Source organism: Sturnira hondurensis, unplaced genomic scaffold, assembly GCF_014824575.4.
Source record: "Sturnira hondurensis isolate 20B ecotype Veracruz unplaced genomic scaffold, ASM1482457v3 Scaffold0003166, whole genome shotgun sequence".
NCBI classification, from domain to species: domain Eukaryota; kingdom Metazoa; phylum Chordata; class Mammalia; order Chiroptera; family Phyllostomidae; genus Sturnira; species Sturnira hondurensis.
The window spans coordinates 1,297,738-1,319,706 of record NW_028075797.1 but is presented as its reverse complement, the minus strand read 5'-3'; the positions used below and the strand labels follow the sequence as shown (position 1 = coordinate 1,319,706).

Genomic DNA, 21,969 nt, shown 5'->3' with positions numbered 1-21,969 from the left:
CCATTTACAATGGACTAAAACTGCCCGTGGGCAGCAGGAGAATGACCAGGAAGACCTGTTCCTTCCCAATGGGAAATGGGGCATTAGCATCAAAGGCAGTATAGACTAAAGAATCTAATGGGTGCCTTTCTTCATTCATTCATTCACTCATTCTCTCAACAGTACATCTTGATCACTTACTGCAGATGCTAGTCACAAATGTATATGGCCGTGGATGAGAGAGCCTGCTCTCAAGTGGGTTACACTTGGGAGGCAGAGACAAGTAAAGAGGCAGGAAACCTACAGCACAGTAAATGTGGAGGGAACAGGCTAACTTGGGGTGCTGGGTGCCAGAAGAGAGAGGTGGCCCTGTTTGTCAGGAACTTAGAATGCAAGAGGGAAGGACGTGCTGAGAGAGAAACGAGACAGAGAGGCAGATCTGCGGCGGCCTGATAAGGTGTGCTCCACGGCCCGTGTGCCCACACTCCAGTGTGCAGCAGAGTCATCTGGAAGCCTCGTGAAAGCACCCACTACTGGGCCCAACCCTAGAGTTCCCGAGTTAGGTGGTTGGGATAGGGCCTGAGATTTTGTATTTCTAACCAGTTCCCAGATGACTTGACCCTGAAGGCAATGGCGAGTCATTGAGGGGTTCCTCTGGGGGGATAATGTGTTTAGACCATGCACGAGAGCCCCAGAGGAGCTCAGGGAGGATGGATGCCGTGGAGCTATCCTTGTCTTTGGCTCCTGCTGACCACATACTGTTTTCTCCTCCTGGGGACTAAAGAGTGAAGTGCCCAGAAAGCCTTAGTGACAAAAGAAATGGGTGCGGTGGGGAGCTGTGGCCTGCAAGGAATGGTCAAGACAGTTGTTTAAGGGCCTGCATCTTAGAATAGGCCACATGACAAGCCAGCGATGGACCACAGTTTTTGTCGGGCAAGATGGGGACACAGTCGTTTTGGGCCAGGAGGTAGCAAGAACCTGGACACTGAGCCTTGGGAATATCTACTTCTGGGCCACATTGCCGTACATGGCCATCATTTGGGGATACACCAGGAATAGCTTTAGAAGAACATTTAATTCCCAGGCTTCTTTGTCCAATCTTCTAAATAAGTGACAGTTGAGCAGAGTACTCATTAACTATGACATAGACACTATTGCATTTCGATCTTTGCATCATCAAAAACTGGCCTGCAAAGACAGCTCCTATGAATGAGAAAGGGAGTAATAATAGTCAAATGAATGTCTCCCAGAGTTCTGAGGGCTTCTTCAGGTGGCTCTAGACTTGAGGCTTTCAGGAGAAATTTTTCTAAGCCTTGGGTAAGCTCTTGGCTAAACCTGAGGACCAGTGCATTGAGGTGGCTGTGTCTGTCTTCTGTGCCCTGTAGCTATCTCCTCCAAGGCCTTCTGCTCTCCCTATCTGCCCTGGCTACTCAGAACACCTTCTAATGCACTTATGGTGCTCACAGCTCCAAACATACTCTCTCCTGCTGGGAACTTAGTGGCATTCATAGCCCAGGACTCAGGCCTTTACTGACTGGAGTTTATCTTGCACCAGTTCTGCCTGCATGCAGAACTTTCCCTAATGCATGCTCTTGCCATGTAGCTCATTATAGAGCGCCAGAACAGATTAGACTGCTTGTTGCTCCCTCCAGTTCCAGGATGCATACCTACAAGTTGGCTATGGTTGTCTTCCGTCAACTGATTTTTTTTAATCCTTACCCAAGGATATGTTTATTGATTTTAGAGAGAGATGGAAGGAGGGAGGGAGGAAGGGAGAGAGAAAGAGAGAAAAATATCAATATGAGAAAGGAACATCAATTGGTTGCCTCCCATACACACCTTGACTGGGGATCAAACTTGTAATCTTTTGGTGTACAGTATGGCATTCCAACCAACTGAAACATCTGGCCAGGGCCCATCAAATAATTTTTTTAAAGTAAATCAATGCTGTTTTTTTTTCACTCTACCACATGTTCAGAATTAGAGTGCACTCTCAGTATTGCCCTCAGCCACCAGGTTGCCTCTACCCTCTCTCATCAGTTTCTTCCTTTCCTCCTCAACAGCTCCCTCTGCACTAGGAGTTGGTACCCACCAGTCACCTATCTGTGGGTCTTTTAAAACTGCTTCACAAAGTGCTGTGGGTTAACAGAGACTGAATCAAGACTCTGTAATAAGGCAACTCCCAAAAGAAGAAATTGATGTTTCATGGACATTGTTAGCTTAATTAATGGACTCTGTTGTAATTTATTATCAAACAGCAATTAAACAGAGCTAAAATAGGCACTGAGGAGGGTAATTTCCTGTCTTGCAACATGTGTTTGTTAACAAGATGGAAATGGTTCTCAGCCACTCAGAGAGCCTGCCTGCTCAAGAGTGTGTGTCAATGAGCTCATGACCAGCCTTGGTTTTTTCTGGTTACTAATTTGGATTAGAGAAACATCCATTTCTTTTTTAAGTCTAAGTTATATTTAAAAATAAGATGTCAAGGACACAGCAGCAGTCTTTGGTGTCAGCTTGACCCCATTTAGAGCAGCGTCAAGTCTAAGGATGTCACAGCTCCCCACCCTACTCTGGGCTGCTGCCATCCTGGACCCAGGTCAGGTGAGTCCCCAAGCTAGAGTGGCCAAGGTCACCCCACGGGGTATTGGCTGCAAGAATGGCCTCTTCTGCCGTTCCTTCCTGCCTTCTCTCTCAGCCCACCACATCAACCCTCCCCAACCACTGCTTCTGGTTTCCCTGACAGCAAAGATCAAGAGGAGAAAAGGGAGTGGGCCGTGCTGCCCTGAGGAGCTCAGGGGCTCATAGCATCTTCCTCACCCCTTAAGTCTTCTGACAACTCTAGGGCTGCTCTGAGGGAGCTGTTTGTCTGAGGGCGCAGCAGTGTAACAGGCTGCAAAGCCTGTGGTTCAGAGCCATGGGTTCCAGCTCTGCCTACAGACGGTTCTGAGTGCTCAGGCCAGGCATGGCTGGGTTGAGGCAGAAAACCAAAATGCTGATGATCATAAACCCATTTCTATTTTAGTAACATGTTCCATCCAATCAGGTGGGTAGTGACCTCCCCTTCTACCGATGAGAAAATTGAGACTCAGGCAGTGCTGTTCCATCCTTCAAACTCAAGTCTTGTGACTCCTTGACTTGGATACTCTGCTGTGCCATCTGGGGAGCATGTTTCAAGTCCTTGCACTCTCAAATGTTCCCTAGGTCACAGTAGGCAATTGTAGAAAGAATTGAGCAAGTACAGAGCCAATACTAGGCAAGTGGTATATCAGGGCAAACATGAGGAGGTAGGAGGAGCCTACACCACGTCTGGAGGACAATAAGGTAGGTGGTTGAGAGTGGCCAACAGTCACAGAGTACTAGAGCTCTGGGCTTTCTATCCAGCATCTCAAATCTGGTCCACGGGCCTGCTAGCCACTGGGAGCTTAGTACAAGTGATGAACCCTGAGTCCTACCCAAACAGGCTAAAAGTGGGGCCCACGACTCTGCATGTTAACAGTCATCTCCAAGTGCTTTTTTCCCAATTGACACAAATATTGATCATCTATTATGGGCAAAGTTATGTATTAGACATGTAATAGTGATGGTGTGTCTCTGTTTGCCCAGGGCAGGTCCAGGTTATACTTAATGTCCCAGCCTGATTTTTTAAATTTATGATATTATTTCAGTTTTTATATAATTAGGGTTTTAAGGTAAAGTTTGCTATTTATAATGTATAGTTTTGTGAGTTTTGACAAACCATGGTCAAGTAACCCCACCACAATCAAGCTATAGTGCAATTTTGCCACCCTCTACATCCCCCGGGCCCCTTCATCATTAATCCCTGCCTCCACCCCAAGCACTCTGTACACATAAAATTTGAGAACCATATACACAAACTGGGAGTGTGCGCGGGAACCCCCTACATGGATGGCTGCACGTGCACAAACACAAAATGTCCCTGCTGATTCTGAGATTGGCTCTTCCCAGTTGAGGACCACAACTCCCAGCTGCCCATGCTGTGGGCAGGGCATGGCCAGCACAGGGTCTAAATGAAGTGGTCCTGGGAACTTCCAGGGGCACTCTGAAACAGCTCCTCTCTGTAGTGGAACATTTTAAAAATGAGGTGTGCATCGTGGGGAGGAATTGAGGGGTGTTGGCGTCTGTGCCGAGGACCTTTCTGATTCAGTGGGCTATGGGGAGGGTACTCCAGGGCCTCTGTGGTTTGTCCTTCTGTCAATACCTTTTGTTCTTTCTCTCCCCTCTTTTCCGAGAAGCTCACATTCCTCCTCTCAGTTAATTCATCACCAGAATGACAGATGAAAATTCTTTTATCCCATAATTAAATTTCATCTGATCTTGGACTTACTCTCAGATGGCTTCATCTTTCAAGTGATACATCATCCAACATCTTGTCATGATGATGCATTGTGCCAATAAGTCACAATGCCCCACTGGAGTGACAGGGCTCTGGTGAGCTATTCGCATGTAAAAGATGCTGGAAAACATGGAAATTAATGACATCCAGCAGCCTCTTGGATTCCAAACAAAGTCATGTAAGTGTTGGGGCTTACGGATGGAGCCATTAAGAGCACACTGGAGTTAACATTCAAGGAAACATGCTTTGCCCCCAAAACAAGCCTGTGATTTGGGGAAAGGGCTTCCCACATTTGGTAGGAAGCAAACCCAGTAATTCCTCCAATTCCTGGAAAGCACCATGAAGTGAACCTAGTAGCAGGGAACCTAGAGTTTGTGGGCAAACAGGGTTGGAGGAGTGAGGGCAGGAACTTCTGTGTTAGGAAAACCAACCATATACACAAACGAGTGACAGGGAAGACAAGAAAGAAAACACTTGTGCTGTTCTACACACCATGGACTTTCTGTACTACTTGCTTCTATTCCCCATCTCTTATGCAATATTTTAAAAGCTCTCTCCCTGCTTTCCAGTGAGACAGTCATAAGTTCATTCTGCCTTGTCGTAGATAGCAGGAATATGTATGGGCCTCTTTTTGTTCCTTTGCCTCATCTTCTCTAAAAATATTCAAAACATTTATGATTTTATTAGTTCAGGTTGTTGGTTCCTGCCTCCTGAGCCTGCCTCCATCCAGCCCGTGTGCGCCTCCCTAGTGCCCGCCCTCTTCCCAGACCTCCAGGGAATGCTGGGTTACCTACTGCCTTTCTGCTTCCTGAGGTTTTGTGGAAGCTTCTGGGAACCCAGGCCTCTTTTGCCCACTTTCTGGTTCCAATTTCCAGTTCCCTCCTTCTAATCATACCTGAAAGTGGTCTCAAAGTCCGCATACAGGGAGCTAGAATGCTTGGTTTCCAAAGCCGCACACACAAGGAAATGCACGTGACGTTGATCTTGCTCAAGGAGAACTCAGGTTAAGGAGGAATTGCTATGCTATTTCTTTCATGCCAGAATGGCCTGGCGAGCTACTCTTTCCAGAAAACCAGAATTTAATCAAAAATTGTTTTCAAGATTCTTAGGTAAAAGTTTTATATCTCCTTAGATTTTAGTTGATTTTTCTCCCCACACAAAAAATGACCCAGGCAAGTTTTTTGTTCATGTTGGGCTTGGAATAAGAAACTCAGATTGAACAATGTGGTGGTGACTTTATTATCAACTGAACATTCCTACCTTGCCCAGAGCTGTTAAATTCAAAGAAAGTCACTGCTAATCCTTTTCCATTTTACTGAAGACAAACAGCATTACAGTGAGTTTAAAAAATACCAATCTAAATCATTCATAATCCTACCACCCTGAAAAAGCTATTATCATTTCGGAGGCTTGCTTTTCATCTGTTTTTTTTAAAGAAATACCTTGTTTTTTTAGGCTGTTTTTATATCACTGAATTAGTACAGACTCAATACCACTGCTTCTGAAGGAGCAGGAGGCAAAGGCTGGGGTGGGCAGTTAGGGCGTTAGCAGTACAAGGTACAGCAGAGTTAGTACGCAGCGTTGGTTGGCCATTGACTTCAGAGTTTTGATTTTCCTCCAGATCAGCAGTGTCCGTTGAATGATTATTTTGAAACATGTTGCTTGTTGGGAATGGAGGAGGTCTGAGAGCATAACCAATCAGAATTAAGGGTGGATCTGGAAAAGTTTAGGGTTAATGGAGCTCAGGCCACTGGTACTGGATGTCAGGGCCTCAAAAGTCTGGGTTCCCACCGGAGAAGGTCAGAAGAAGACCACATATAGGTAGCAGAATGTCTTAGACTGTCCTCATCATACCACTTGCCTGGCTCAGGAGCTAGGGTTATGTAAAGTGCCATGGATCAGACAGTATGCTAGAATCTCACCCATGTGGGGACCATGGGAGTGCACAACTCCCTATGGCTTCTCCTGTAGCTTTAGGGGGCTGATTATTACGGGCAATGGACCCTGCTTTCAAGGAACTCCTGTTGACCATCTTGATGGTCATATACTGCTCTCAGAAGACTAGGTTCATGACTGTAAAATTCCTGCAAGGCCTGAGTCTGTGCCCCTCCATAGAGACTAAAGTGTCAACCAGCTAAATCTTGAAGATAAATCCCAAGAAGCCTCAGGAGAAGGATTTGTGCACAGGGGTGGTTTCTCATCAGCTCAACCTCAGTATCTAGCACATAAATAGTCCATCTGGCCATGAACAGACCTAGGTTTCATGGGGGAAGATGAGTTCTGTTTGAGCAATGTGAGTTGTGGGGAGAGTGGGCTTTGGGAATCCCAGGAGTGCCTTCTAGCCAAACATTGCAACCCCATGTTGAGGACAGAAGGGCTCCAGCGTGTGTACCGAGGGACATAGGGCAATGGTCCTAGAACAGACCCTCGAGCAACTCCACATCTAGTGAGCAACAGAGCCAGAGCAGTTGATACTGGAAAGATGGGTGTTGCACCACCAAAGACACAGTAGCATCAAAGGCTGCTGCCCAGAGTAAGCTAGACCACACACACTGCATGTTAGATGTAGCAAAAAAATAAAGGATGACAGGACGCTGAGTGAAGCATGGAGTGGCATTCAGCCTGGAGTGGGTGTAGAGGATAAAGGGAGACAAGGAGGTAGAGACATGATGGAGAGAACTCTCTGGAAGCTTGGCTTTCAGGAAAACAAGAAGACAGGTGGTCTGCCTACAGGGGGCCAGAACCGGAAGGAATGCTGAAGATGGAGTGAAAGGGAGAGGGAAACTAAACACAAAGGAACCAATTACATTTCTAAAACATTAGTGGAAGTTGTAGAGAGCACCGAGGATTAATGTTGAGAAAGTAGATGTTCTACAATCTTAATTTGAGCAAACTCAATTTCCCCTGGGTCAAATTATGGGATATAGGAGCAGAAATATAAGCCTTTTTTTTTTCTGAGAGAAATATATGAATTTATCTTGACAGAAACATGGAAATCAACTGACCTGCCAGCCCAGACTTACTCCACTGAGAACCACAATTTTTAGCTGAAGGCCACAAATCCCAGGGAAGGGTTCTCTCTGACTGAGGAGGCTGAGGCACACGCCAAGCGGTCGTGTTTGGTGCCGAGCGACGGGCCACAAAGGGTGTAGCAGTGCTGGTGGGGAAGGGCCCAGATGCTTCGGCCAGGCCTGTGGTATGGCCGCGAGGTGAGCCCAGGGCAGCCACAGCATGGCGCAGCTCCAGAGTAAGCTCCTGGGCTCTGGTGAGAAGGTGGGGACAGCAGCATGAGAGGGACCAGTCCAGTTGGAGAGGTCCACAGAGTGAGGAGGGGGTTCTGGCTCCTAGGACAGAGAAAGAAAGAGATAGTCTCTTCAGTAGAGAGTATTAAAGGGATGTACCCCCACTTTTTTAGGGCCATTGTTATTGGTGAAATAACATCGTGCAAATGAACAGACGCAGGACAAGGCCTAGAGTGTAAAGGCTGTTTGGTGACAATGGAAACCTGGGCCTGACTCTCAGGAGCTGGTTCCATTTCAGAGCATCTCCATCTCCCCTCTCACACGTGAACGTCATTCCCACGCCCAAGTCTAACTCCTCTGTTAAGGCTCTGAATTCCTGGGTGGTTGAAGCTGACCAAGCAGATGCTTTGCCTGGGACTCCTCAGGAAATGTGCCAGGGGCAGAAAACAAGCACAGCCCTTCTGTCTCCCCTGCAGGAGTGTGAGGGAGGGGCGTAAGTCAGAGACGACAGGCCATGAGAGCTGAGGACCTGGGGCAATGGGGTAGCACAGGGGATACAGAGCTGAGCACCACCGGTCCAATGCAAGCCCTGAGCCTTCCAGGAATCTGAGTTGGTCCAGGCAAGGGCACATAGGATCTAGATCAAACCAGGGAAGTAAAGTGGAGCAGGGAAGGAGAAGGGAGGGAGCAGAACAAGCAGTGCCCCCCACCCCACCCCAGCCTTCCCTGGTCAGGAGTCCAGTGCAAGAAACCCACTGAACCAGCCTAAGAGAGCCTGATAGCCTGGATAGCCAGCAAAGGGTACTCGGCTGCCCAGTAGTATTGTTGAATCACTTGGGGCAGCAGCCCCTGTCCTTGGGATCAAATGGCTCTGAGAGGGGACAGGAAGCCTAGAGTGGCTGAGTGCTAGGAAGGAGCTAGGTATAGGAAATGCTGGCTGTGTGAGGCCACATAAAAGTCTGTAGGGACGAACAGAAGTCTGCAGGAAGCTGAAGCAAGGCCCATCTTCCACTAGTGGTATACAAGGTCGGGGAAATAAGAATAACAAACATACAGGGCTTACTATGCACTGCGCCCCCTTCTCAATGAGTCACTTAATTCTATAACAACCTTATAAGGCAAATCCTATAATTATCCCCATCTTGAAGATGAGGAAACAGAGTCCCATAGGGCTAACGTAACTGACCCAGGGTCATAAAACCATTAAGTGGCAAAGCTTGGGTTTCATAAGCAGTCTTCAGAGTCCAAGTCCTTAACCATATCATAATTGCCCTTTTGATGGCACAGCACAAAGCCAGGGACACTGTTTCAACTGGCAAAATAAGAAAGTGAGACAGATTTCACTAAGATCATATTAAAAAGGGAGCAAAGTGTTTACCAGCACTTCCACGCCGTAACCGGGATACAATCTTACCTTCCCATATCATTCAGAGACAAAAACGAAATGTATCTGTTTATTGAAAAACAGAGTCCTTGGCCCTCCACGTGGTTTGGGAGTCGGAGTGAGCTTGGAAGGCATGCTTAGGAGTTTGCTCCCGACCCCTGGGGAATTGGAATCAGCTCTATTGCTCACCATCCATCCCCTTTCCCACTTGGCTCTTCTGACCCTCATGCTGGAGCTCCCCACGTTTAGGCCTCCTCTCCAAGAGGCCTTCTCCATAATGTTATGTGGGCCAGACCCTGCCACACCCTGCCATGTCCATTGGTCCTGCCCCTGATCCACCTACTCCTGCACCTGTCTCTGCAGGAAAATTAACCCAAGGTTCTAACGCACAAACATCTCTCCCCATTCATTCGAAGTAGCCAGCCCATTTCCTGGAACCATAATGCTTTAATTCAGCATGATGAGTCATTAGTGACAGAAGGGAGAAGACTGAGGAGGGGGGCCCTTGGGACCCTCCCACCTCCAGGCACTGGCTCTCTGCAAAAAGCAACTGGTTCTCCAACCTGCCTTCTAAGTTCCCCGATATATATTTTAATTAACCTCATAGAAGTATAAGGTAAAAACAATAAAGTGAATCTATTCAAAGTATGAATTTGATGAGTTTTTTAAAATACTTTATTTATTTATTTTTAGAGAGAGAAGGGAGGGAGAAAAAGAGGGAGAGAAACATTAATGTGTGCTTGCCTCTGGCATGCCCCCAACTGGGGACCTGGCCTGCAACCCAGGCATATGCCCTGACTGGGAATTGAACCAGCGACTCTTTGATTTGCAGAATGGTGCTCAATCCACTGAGCCACACCAGCCAGGGCCAACTTTGATGAGTTTTGATAGGTGTGCACATCTGACAACTGCCTCCCCAATCATGATAAAGAACATTTCCATCCCCTCCTCCCCCAGAGACTCTTCCTGACCCCTTTCTCTACCCCTAGCACCCAGGCAGGCAGCCACCAGTCGACGACTCTGAGATATACTGTGGAGACACTTTTTTTCTGCATTCAGTTTGGGATCTGGCATGTCCGTGGACAGTGATCAAGAAAGGCTACTTGGTTTTGAGAATGCACATGCACACGTGCAATCACCAGAAACCACTCTTGTGGCTTCAGCCAACCAACAGAGAAATTCATCCCAACGTAGGCCTGAGTCAATGGAACCCATCTGTCTGTCGCCTGAGTAGAAACTGGGCATCCTGCATCTTTCATGTAGCCATGGTTTTCTACACCGACTAAACCCGATTTTAAAGTCATGAGAAAGACCCTTCACATGAAAGCAATTGCAAGCCATGCTTGTATTGACATTCCAACAGATTTTGCTATGTTCCAGAGTCATTCCACAATTATTTGGCTGGTTTTTGTTTATCCGGCTATACTCTGACTGTTTTAGTGTTCCCTCAAGTCTTTTAAATCTGGGCTAATGCTTGTGTGTGCCTCTTAGATCATCTCAAATAGAAGACACTTTTTTCTAAAGTGACTGTATTTGAGCTCAGAGGGTTTTTTTCCCCCTCATTTGCTAGTGTTGTGGATAATAATGCTCATTTCTCCTCTTGGGCCCAGCCGCCAAGCCTAGAATAATCCCATTCAATTCAGAAGACATTCATAGAGCATTAGCTTTTTGCAAGATACTTTTGGTCCTTATGCTATATAAGTCAGTAGGATGCCGATGTCCTAAAACAGGCAACAAAAATCTATAGCAAGGGAAGATACAATCATAAAACACACAATTATGTAAGTCAAAGAGATCACATCTGGGTGAGGGTTTCATGGAAATGCTAATGGTAGGGTGGGGATATCCACCACATAGGGAAGATTGTTGGCTATTTTTGAGAAATCTCAAGTCATCTGTTAGACAAAGCCAAGAAGCTAAGAGTTAAGCTTGAAAAGGTAAACTGGAGCCCTGTAGTGGAATGCCATGGTAAAAAGTTTCCTCTTCAATCAGTGGGCAGTGGGAGCAAATGAAGGCTGAAACCAGGAATGGTATGATTTGAAGCTGCATGATTGGGCAAAACAGATGGGAACTGGGAAGGTCTAGGGGTAGGCGGACCAGTCACAAAGCTACTGCAGCAGTTCAGGTCCCAGAAGAGTCTCACCTGAGCTATTAGGAAGAAGTGTATCAAACAGGCATATGGAGGCAGACACTATGACTTTAACGTTACTGAAGAGGGAAGAGGAGGGAGCAAAGGTGATTCAAGCTTGCAAACCTAGAGCCTAGGAAAGATTAAAGCTGTGGGAGCCAGTTGTCCGTGGACCATACCTGCAAGAGTGAGAGTCAACAAGTGTCAGGTAATCACTGACTCAGAAGGAAACTCCACCAGTTGGCCCCTCAGTTGCACATGATGTGTGAACATATGCTTCAGGGTTACCTTGGCAACAGTGAGCATCGTATTGAAGTAAAAAATTCCACAGAGGTGGTTTGGCCATAATTTTATTGGTTCCAACAATAGAGCAGGTTGGATGCTTTGAAGGGTCTCCCTGGTACTGTATAACTAGAGTCCAGATTATCTACAATAAATCCAATTTTAAAAAACCTTTCTAGATGCACAGGAGTGATTGTATCCATTCAATTTTGCTGAGTAACAAATCAGCCCAAAACATTTCAGATAAACAAAATCTGAATGGGTTTATCACAATAGACAATCACCAAAGAAACTTCTAAGAAATGTACTTCAAGAAGAAGGAAAATGAGCCCAGAAGAATGACTTGAAGCAAGAATGAATTCCAAATAACCATAAACGACTCCAAATAGCAGCTGCAATGTTGAGCAAGAAGAACAAAGTAGGAGGGATCACAATACCTGATGTCAAACTGCATTCCAAGGCCACTGTAATCAAAACAGCCTGGTACTGGCATAAAAACAGGCACATAGATCAATGGAACAGAACAGAGAACCCAGAAATAAACCCAACTCTTTATAGTCAATTAATATTTGACAAAGGGGGCAGCAACAAAAAATGGAGTAAAATAACCTCTTCAACAAATGGTGTTGGGAGAACTGGACAGCTACCTGCAAAAAAATGAAACTCGAGCACCAACTTACACCATACACCAAAATAAATTCAAGGTGGATAAAAGACTTAAATATAAGCCGTGACACCATTAAAGTACTAGAGGAGAACATTGGCAGGAAAATATCACATATTTCATGCAGCAATATTTTTACTGATATGTCCTCTAGAGCAAGAAATATAAAGGAAAGAATAAAGTAATGGGATCTCATCAAAATGAAAAACTTCTGCGTGGCTAAAGAAAACGGCATTAAAATAAAAAGACAACCAACTGTATGGGAAAACATATTTGCCAATGATACCTCAGACAAAGGTTTAATCTCCAAAATATACAAAGAACTCTCATGACTTCACTCTAAGAAGACAACTAACCCAATTAAAAAATGGGGAAAGGACTTGAACAGACACTTCTCCAAGGAGGACATACAGAGGATCCAGAGACACATGAAAAGATGCTCAGTTTCACTAGCTATCAGAGGGATGCAAATTAAAACCACAATGAGATACTACTTTACACTAGTCAGAATGGCTATCATAAACAAAACAACAAGTGCTGGAGAGCTTGTGGAGAAAAGGGGACCCTAATCCACTGTTGGTGGGATTGCAGACTGGTACAACCATTATGGAAAACAGTATGGAATTTTCCCAGAAAACTAAAATTGGATCTGCCTTTTGACCCAGCAATTCCACTGCTAGGATTGTATCCTAAGAACCCTAAAACACCAATCCCAAAGAACATATGCAACCCAATGTTCATAGCAGCACAATTTACAATAGCCAAGAGTTGGAAGCAACGTAGGTGCCTGTCAGTAAATGAATGGATCAAAAAACTATGGTACATATACACAATGGAATTCTATGCCACAGAAAGAAAGAAGGAGCTCCTACCTTTTGCAACAACATGGATGGAACTGGAAAGCATTATGCTGAGTGAAATAAGCCAGGTGTTGAAGGACAAATACCATATGATCTCACCTTTAACAGGAAGCTAAACAACAAAACAAACAAGCAAGCAAAATACAACCAAAGACACTGAAATAGAGAACAGGCTGACAGTGACCAGAGGGAAGAGCGGAGGGAATTTCAGGGGAAATAGGGGAGGAATTTAGAGGAACATATATAAAGGATACATGGACACATGGACAACAACTGAGAAGGGTGGAAATGGGAGGGAGGGGGGAGCACAGGGGGTGGGATGGGATGGGAGTAATAGACAGAAAACTGTACTTGAAAAATAATTAAATTAAAAACATAATAATCGTGAAAAGAATGAATTCCAAATAAAGAAATTTATAAACATATAAATAAATCTAAACAAAAATTTTTTACATAAAATAATAAGAATAATGCCCATTTGTTCTGCTGGGAAATATATCCAAAAGACTGAGCAGTTAGAAGGTGATCAGATTTTTTTTATCCTAATGTCCATGAATTTTACTAAATAGTAGTGGATGTTAAAATATTAAATAACATTACATTTTACTAAGTTGTTAATAGCTAAATTTTGAGAGTGGACAATGAAAAATAGAAATGAAATATAACTTCTAACTTTGTAGAGGGAAACAATAAAACCTGATAACATTTCAACAAATAACCTAAAATACAACTAACCCAAACAAAGGCAAAGAGATGAGAAATAGGAAACAGAGAAGGCTAGCCACACAGAAAGCACAAAGAAAGATGGTAGGAAAAGTCCAAGTACATCATTAATCAGGATAAAAACAAATGAACTAATCTTTCTGGTTAAGAGACAGAGACTGTCACCTTAGATTTTTTAAATTCCAGGAGTACTCTGTTTTCAAGAGACACATTTAAAACCAAAGACAAATGTTGAAAGCAGAAGGATGGAAAAGGGAATGACAGGCAAATTCTAAAGAGCAGAAAGCTGGGATGATACAGTAATGTCAAACAAAGTGGCCTTCCACACACAATGCATTATTAAAGATGGCATGTGTCATTTCATGATGATAGAAGATTCAACTCACCAGGAATACAAAGTCTTTCTTAACTTGGATGCATCTCTCACATCCATCATGTTCTCTCCCTCTTCAGTGTTGTCATGGGTTCAGTCCTTCCTCAAGCCCTGCACTCTCATCATTCTCTACCACAGGTCACCCTCCACTCAGCAGCCAGTCTGGTCATCGTATAATTCAAATGGACCCTCGTGATAAAGCCTTGATTCCTGGGCATGATCTGTCCGTACAGTGCAGCCTCATCTGTACTGTACCCACACCTTCCTACTTCTGCCCCATCACAGCTGTTACACTCCATCATCTCCTCTGGTGTCCCAGCCTTAGGACGTTCTCCTCCCTTTGTCTGGTCTGGTCTTCCCTGCCTTCTCCTACTCATCTGGTTGGCCTAAGTGCTCCCTCCTTTGGGAAACCTTCTCTGCTCTCCCTCTCTGGATTAGGGCCCCTTCCATTCTCGTTCTAAGAAGACATTTAGTATATTTCATAGCATTACTTCACACTATGTCATTCTTGTCTCTTGGCTTCCCTGCCTACTTAAGTAAAGTGTGAGCTTTGAAGGCAGGTACTGTGCCATTCATTCATGATATCGACAATAATTTATCAAGCACCTCTTATGTGTCAAGCAGCCTCCTGAGGGTATAGGGATAGGGATGTGAACAACAACAACAAAAAGACAAACAAATACCTTTCACATTCTCAAGGAGGGAGCCAGACAACGAGCTCTATAAATAAGGAAAATACATAGTCTATTAGAGCATAATATGTTCTTGGAGAGAGAAATAAGGCGAGGGAAGGGGTAAGGAACAAGTGGTAGTGGTGTCATTTTAAATAAGGTGGTCAAGAGAAAGAACCACCAAGAAAATGGCTTTTTGGTGGAACCTTGACAGAGGTGAAGCAGTGAACTATTCATGTATCTGAGAGAAGAGCGTTCAAGAGAAAAGGAAGAGCAAGTGCCAACGCTCTGAACGGGAGCAAAGCTGCTCTGTTAACAGACCAACAAGGAGGCCAGTGTGGCTGGAGTGGAGTGAGCAAGGGACTGAGTGGTAGGAGTTGAGCTCAGGGAGAGTAACTAGATTGTGCTGGCCTCGTAGTCCATAGGAGGGAGTTTGGACTTTTATTCTGAGTGGGATGGGGAGCCTTTGGAGAATGTTGAGCATAGGAATTGCATTGTCTGAATCCAACTTAAAGAAATATAATGTTGAATAATGCATTTTAATAGCAATGACTCCAGGTGTTATATTGAAAATAACCAGGGGAGGCCAGGGGAGGAATTGGGAGACAAATGAGGAGGCCATTGTACTTATCTAGTCCAGAGATTAAGGTGGCTTGAAGCAGGAAAGTAGTCATGGAGGTGAGATCTGGATACGCTTTGCTCGCCGACTGAATCTGGTGGACCAGGGGAAAAGGCAAATAAAGGGTGAAGCCAATATGTTTGGCCTAAGCAACTGGAAGGATGGAGTTGTCCTTACAAAGATGGAACAGATGTTGGATGGTTATGTGACACGGACACTGGCCTGCAGTGCCCCTGGTGTTATGGATTAGATTCAAGACAAATTCGCACACACTTCCGAGTCCGTGAAGGAAAAGGGACGGCACAGCTCCTCTCTCAAGGGGAGAGCCACTCTCTCATAAGAAGAGCACGCCGACCCTTGCCTTGACAAGCTTTTATTGAGTTTCAATTTGCACAGGAATACAGGAAAACTTATTAATAATTGTCAGGCAGTAAGGATCAAGCAATAGATAGCATACAAAGAACTACAAGGACTCATTCTGAGTCAGGGTCTGTTAGCTAAAGGGCTACAAAACTTTGGAAAACAAACTCATTTCCTGCTCAGACCCTTATCACTTAATTGAGAGCATTCTTTTTTTAAAATATTTTATTTATTTATCTTTAGAGGGGAAGGGAAGGAGAGAGGGAGAGAAATATCAGTGTATGGTTGCCTCTGCCGAGGACACACAATGTATCATGTATCCCCTGCCAGGAACTGGCCTGCAACCCAGGCATGTGCCCTGACTGGGAATCGAACCTCGATCCTCTGGTTTGCAGTAATTGAGAGCATTCTTGGCAAAGCAGGTTTCACCAGATTTTATGTATTCTTTCTTAGGCCTCATCACACAGGAAACCCACCCTTTCAGCACAGGTGTAGAGGGCTACACCACCCTCTGTCATTGTTTCAGGTTTAAGTCAGGCAGGGGAAGTAAGGCAGCCAAGAGGTTAGGAGACTTCTCACAGACAGAATGATGACTCAGGCTATGTCAAAGCCCAGGAGCAAGGGTCCATCACCCTTTTTTGCTATAGCCCCCCAAGTCCTTCCCTGGGGCTCCCCATGATCGTGCCTGTCTGTCATTCCTCCCTTGAGAAATCGTATCCATCATTGGCTAACCGATTAATCATTTGGGGTCAGGCAGGGTGGAGTAAAAGGAGCAGAAGTGGTGCACCTGCCCGGGAGATAAGCTTTGTCTCCTTAGTGGCTTATGGTCTGAAGGCCACTCACTCAGCCTTAGCCTTGGAGGGGCGGAGTTACAGCTTCTGAAACCAGGCAGGGCGGGGTTCCCATTAGGTATGGAGAGGGGTAAAGAGGGAAGGAAGAATTTGGTTTGGGTTATGTAAATTTGAAATGCTTGTTAGGCATCCAAGTAGTATGTCAAGTGGGGAGTTAGATGTACAAATCTGGAACTTAGGGGAAAGTTTAGTTTGGAGATAGAAATTTGGCACAATTAGCAGTTACCACATAGATAAAAGCCCTGGGAATGGCAAGTTCTCCAAGAGAATGGGTGCAGAGAGAAGAGGTGGCATCACCTGCACCCAGCACAGCACCTGGCCCACAGTTGGTGCCCAATGTAAAGACTAAGAAAAAGCCATTGAAGTTGATAATTAGTGGATCTTGTTGACCTTCAAGACATCAGCTGTGTCCCTTGGAAAAGCAGTCATTGGGACTTTCACTAGTGACCCACTGAGCCGTGAAGAAAGGGCAAAGACGCTGCTTTTAGGTGAAGTGGCAGCATGTCATGTTGTTTCGCTTCAGTCAGTGGTGTGACAAGGGGTAATACATTTTTTTTTTAATTTAAAAAAAGAGATCAATTGCCACTGATAGTGATGGTAGAAACCAAATTGCAAGTCACTAGAGAATTAGAGGAAATCCAAGGACAAAATTAGGAGGTAATAAGAACTGTGGCTGGCAATGATTTTCTGGATGTATAGATTTGGTTATGTTTGTAGCTTAGAAGAAATGAAAGAGACAGGAGAAATAGCGAGTGAAGGTACCTGCCGAGTGAGGAGGGGGCAGAGACTGAAAGGAAGTGAGGAAATGTGAAGGAACTCGGGTTTTAAGGGGTAGGAGAGATAACTTCCAAACAAAGTGGGACATATGATCCTCTGAGGGCAAGGAAGGCCCAGGACACCAGATGAGGAATTGAGGAGGAAGGACACATTTTTTTCATCTTCACCTGAGGAAAGGTTTATTGATTTTAGAGAATGAGAAGGGAGAGAGAGAGAAGAAGAAGAGAAACATCAATCAGCTGCCTCTCATATGTGCCTTGACTAGGGACCAAACCCATGACCTGGGTATGTGCCCTGACCAGGAATTGAACCTGCAACTTTTCAGCTTACAGGGTGATGCTCCAACCAACTGAGCCAAACCAGCCAGGGCAAGGAAGAACACATGTTTAAAATATACACCTTGAAGGGGTGGAAAAGGTATTGGCTGATAGACTAACAAGAGGTGAATGAAAAGATGAGGGACCTGGGGCAAGGCCCAGGCACAGTGGACCTTGCTGGGTCTGCAGTGGGTTCAGGCAGTCGGCACCTGGCCCTGGCTGCACAGAAGTGGGAACCGAAGCGATATGCAGAGCCCACAGTTCTGAGTGACCAGGAGGCACCAAAATAGTGGTTCCCAGAAGACAACATTTCTTGCATGAGTGATGAATATTCCAAAAAGGAAATTAAGAAAACTATACCATTACAATACCGTCAAAAAAGGTAAAACACTTCAGAATAAATGTAACTAATGTAGTATAAGACTTGTACATCAAAAACTACAAAGCACTGTCGAAAGAAATGAAAGGCCCCTGTGTTCATGGATTGGAAGGCTCACCGTTGTTAAGGTAGCAGTACCCCTGAGTTACTCTATAGATGCAATGCCGTCACCATCAAAATTCCAACTGCCTTTTTTGCAGAAATGGGAAAGTTAATCTTAAAATTCATATGATCCAAAAATAAATAAACTTCTGGACACAGACGACAGTGTAGTGACTGTTGGGGGGAGGGTTGGGACAGATGGACGAAGGTATAAAGGGGATAAATGGTGATGGACAGAGACTTGACTTGGGGTGGTGAACACACAATGCAGTGTACAGATGGTGTACTGCGGAATCGTGCACCTGAAGCCTGTATAATTTTGTTAACCAGTGTCACCCCAATAAATTCAATAAAAGGCACAAAAAGAAAAAAATGCAAGGGACCCAGCCTAGCCAGAACAGTATTGAAAAAGAAGAAAAAGTACTGAAACTTACTGCAAAGCTCTAATAATCAAGACAGTGTGGGACTGACATAAGGACAGATGTGTAGATCAGTGGAACAGCATTGCAAGTCCAGACAGAAACCTCTCACTTAGAGTCAAGTGATTTCTAACAAGGATGACAAGACAATCCAACAGGGAGAGAATAGTGCTTTTAACAAATGGTACTGATACTTGTACCATTTGATATTCACATATAAAAATAACAAATTTGGACTCATCCTTTATACCATATACTATAAAAAATTAATTCAAATGGATCAAAGACCTAAATGTCAGAGCTAAAACTATAAAATTCTTAGAAAACATTCTCATAAACCTTCATGACCTCAGATTTGGTGATGGTTTCTTAGCTATGACACCAAAAGCACAAGTAACCCCCCCAAAAAAGGTTCATTGGATTTCATCAAAACTTTAAACTTTTGTGCTTCAAAGGATGCTACCAAGAAAGTGAAAGAATAGCCATCAAAATGGGAAAAAATATTAAAAAATCATATATCTAAAATAGGTCTAACATCAAGAAATGTAAAGAATTCTTACAATCCAATGATAAAAAGGCAATAATCCAATTTTAAAATGGGCAAAAGATCAGAATAGACATTTCTGCAAGGAAGATATACAAATGGCTGGTAGGCACATGAAAAGATGCTCACCATCATTAGTTATTAAGGTAAATACAAATCAAAGCCACAATAGGACACCACTTCACACCCACTAAAATGGCTAGAATTTTTTAAAAATGTTTTTAAGCCACAATAACAAGAGTTGACTGGGATGTGGAAAAATTGGAACCCTGGTTCATTGCTGGTGGGAATGGAAAATGGTGCAGCTGCCTTGAAAACAGTTTGACAGTTTCTCAAAAAGTTAAACGTAGACTTACTGGATGATCCAATAATTGGCAACTCTACTCCTAGATATATACCTAAGAGAACTGAAAACACATTCACACAAAAACTATACTTGTCTTCATAGCAGCTTATTTCATAATAGCCCAAAGGAGAAACACCCAGGCATTCCTCACCTGGCGAATGGAGGCTCAGAGTGGTCAGAGGAGGTGGGATATCATCGCCAACATGTGGATCCAGGTTGTGCCAGAGACTTGACAGGAGACCAGGGCATGAGTTGTCTAGAGAGACATTGTGAAGTGGAGAGAACTGCACTAGAGTCTAGGAATGCTGAAGCCAGAGAGTCCTAGAATAACACCAAAAAATAGCATTTCCAGCAGACAAGCAGCCGAGCAAAGCCCTGAAGACAGGAAAGCCCGTTGGACATGCAGAGGACACGGGCAGAGAGTAGGGATGGGAAATGGTGGGTGGTAGACCAGGCAGACTCCCACTCCAGGAGCGGAGCAAAAAGGGAGATAACATTGATGTCAGGTCCCAGTTTCACTACCCTCCTGCCTTGTGAAACCCCATGGTTCTTTCAGGCCAGTGCCCTTCCCCTGGCCCTGGCCCCTGGGCCAGGCCAACAGAGCCTATACACCCGGCCTGGTACTTTTGGTGTGAGAACCAGCCTTCCCCCAGAACAAAAATCCTGCTGGCCCTCCTCAGCCACCCTGCCCCCCCCACCCCTGAGGCCTGCATGGCGTGGGGCAGGTCCTAGTGGCCTGGGTCTCATTGTGTTCACATCCTAACAGACCTCAGAAAGAACTCCCAAAGGCATTTAGCTTCACTCTTTAAACATCTGGGTCACAGATATGTTCAGTTAATTAATTTCCTTGGCCCTACTCATTTGCCTGCTGGATAATAGATTGATTCATAATTTCAATAAGCAGCTGTGTATATCTTCCCCCTGAACATAAAAACAGCTTGCTGTCATTCATGACTTTGCATTTGGTGAATTTAAATATATTCAGAGACATTGTTGGATAGGGATGAGGGAGAGTTTCTGATTTTCCTATCATTTTGCCTCTAACAATTATTCTGATTTGGAACTAATTTGGGTTAAAAGCACATGTTAACTGCATCTCTCTCAAGGGCGTTTAATTAACTCCCTGTGACTTGTTTTGGGGGGATCTAGTGGGCTCCCCTTCCAGAATTAAAGCAGAGGGCTTCTGAGAAGCTTCCACCGGAAGCTTAGAGCCCTTGAGAAGAATTTTATCGCCTGGAGAAGAGGTACCCATGTCCCTCGGTGCGGCTGTCTTCTTAGTCCACTCCTGCCCATAAATGCCCAGGTTCTCGGGGGGAGGAGAGGAGCATCTGGGAGGAGGCCCCTCCGCTGTTCAGCTGCTTGGCCTGGGCCACCAACCACAGGGACTCTATGGACCCAAGAGGGGCCAAGACCCATCCAGGTGACCAGATGTCTCTATGGCTTGGAGACATGGTTTGTTTCCTCACCTTTAAAATGAAGTGACGTCCCCTGCCTGCCTCCCCAGTCTGTGCCAGGAGGGCATCAAGTTAGTTAGCATGTAGTTATATCCAGTGCAGGTGCAAAAAACCAGGCAGGGCCTCTGGGGATGCTGCACGTGGCCACGGGTGTGAGTGTCCCCGAGAACTGCCACATGTGTTTCTGGTGTTAACAGTCTTGCTTATGATGAAACCATCATGGCTCAGCAGGGCTGAATTCAGCAAGAGATTGCTATGCAGAACCCTCTAGCTTCGGAGTGGCTAGAGCTCACTGTCTTGTACAAGGAGTATGATGAGAATGACAATATCAACAGAAGATCAAGGACCTCCACGAAAAGTACCGTACTTGTACATCTGCAAGATTGGGCCCAATGGGAACTACTTCTGTTGAGCTTTTGGGTTCTCCTCCCGGAGGCACTGCTAGGTGATATAGCAAGGAATTGCAGAGGGTAAAGGCTGTGTCTGCCAAGAGCAAATAAGACCTGCTGTCCAAGGCTCCACTGAGTCAGGCCCTCAGCGTCTCCAGCCATGTGGAGTACATGCACCATGGTGAGGGCCGTTCCACCAACCTGCACATCTCTGAGTGCTCTGGACACTGTGACATCCCCTCCAAATCAGGCTGGCCCTGCCCACCACTGCCCTGCTGCCCTCTCCTCTGCCAGGTGCTAGACATGTATGGAGGTTTTGTGCAGTTGTAAGTGGTCATATTTCCTCTCCCCACTCTGTCGCACAACCTTCCACTGTGTGTGCCTCTCTGCTCTGCTGCTGCCCTCCTGGCTGCTGTGTGTCTTGCTGTCCCCCTTCCCCTCAGGTGAGTTCCTCTCAGCTTTCCACCTGTGTACCCCCAAACCTCCCTATCAGCAGCAGTTTCGAGGGGCTAGGCCTCTAGGGGCCTGCCCCTGGTTACCGGCCTCTGTTTCTTTTGTGTCTCCCTCCTTCCCTCCTTAGCTGGCCCAGGGGCTGCTATGGAAATTTGGAAGTTCCTTGGGGACTATAACCATCTTGGCTTCAACTTGCTCCCTCAGGGGCCTGCCTCTACCTGCTGTCTTGGCCAGGGTCTCAGACCCTGGCTACCTGCGTTCCCTCAGGGGTCTGCATGGTCAAGGAGTATCGGGTGGAG

The 21,969-nt window shown here is 45.3% G+C and overlaps 1 protein-coding gene and 1 non-coding gene across 3 annotated transcripts in view; both read left to right on the top strand.

The window, feature by feature from the left end:
- GALNT17 (polypeptide N-acetylgalactosaminyltransferase 17) overlaps window positions 1-21,969 on the top strand; it is a 436,260-nt gene that overhangs the window by 409,372 nt on the left and 4,919 nt on the right. The window contains exon 10 of one of the 2 annotated variants that reach the window (XM_037041733.1): window positions 2,043-2,167. The exons of the other annotated variant lie outside the window; for it this stretch is intronic. Within the exon in view, the coding sequence (XP_036897628.1) occupies window positions 2,043-2,057 (15 nt within the window). The 3' untranslated portion in view covers window positions 2,058-2,167. Of the gene's footprint in view, window positions 1-2,042; window positions 2,168-21,969 lie in introns of those variants that run through there. 2 annotated transcript variants of the gene reach the window in all.
- On the top strand, window positions 16,900-17,030 carry LOC118984043 (small nucleolar RNA SNORA21). The gene has a single exon (XR_005065853.1). It is a non-coding gene; the product is annotated as a small nucleolar RNA SNORA21 (small nucleolar RNA).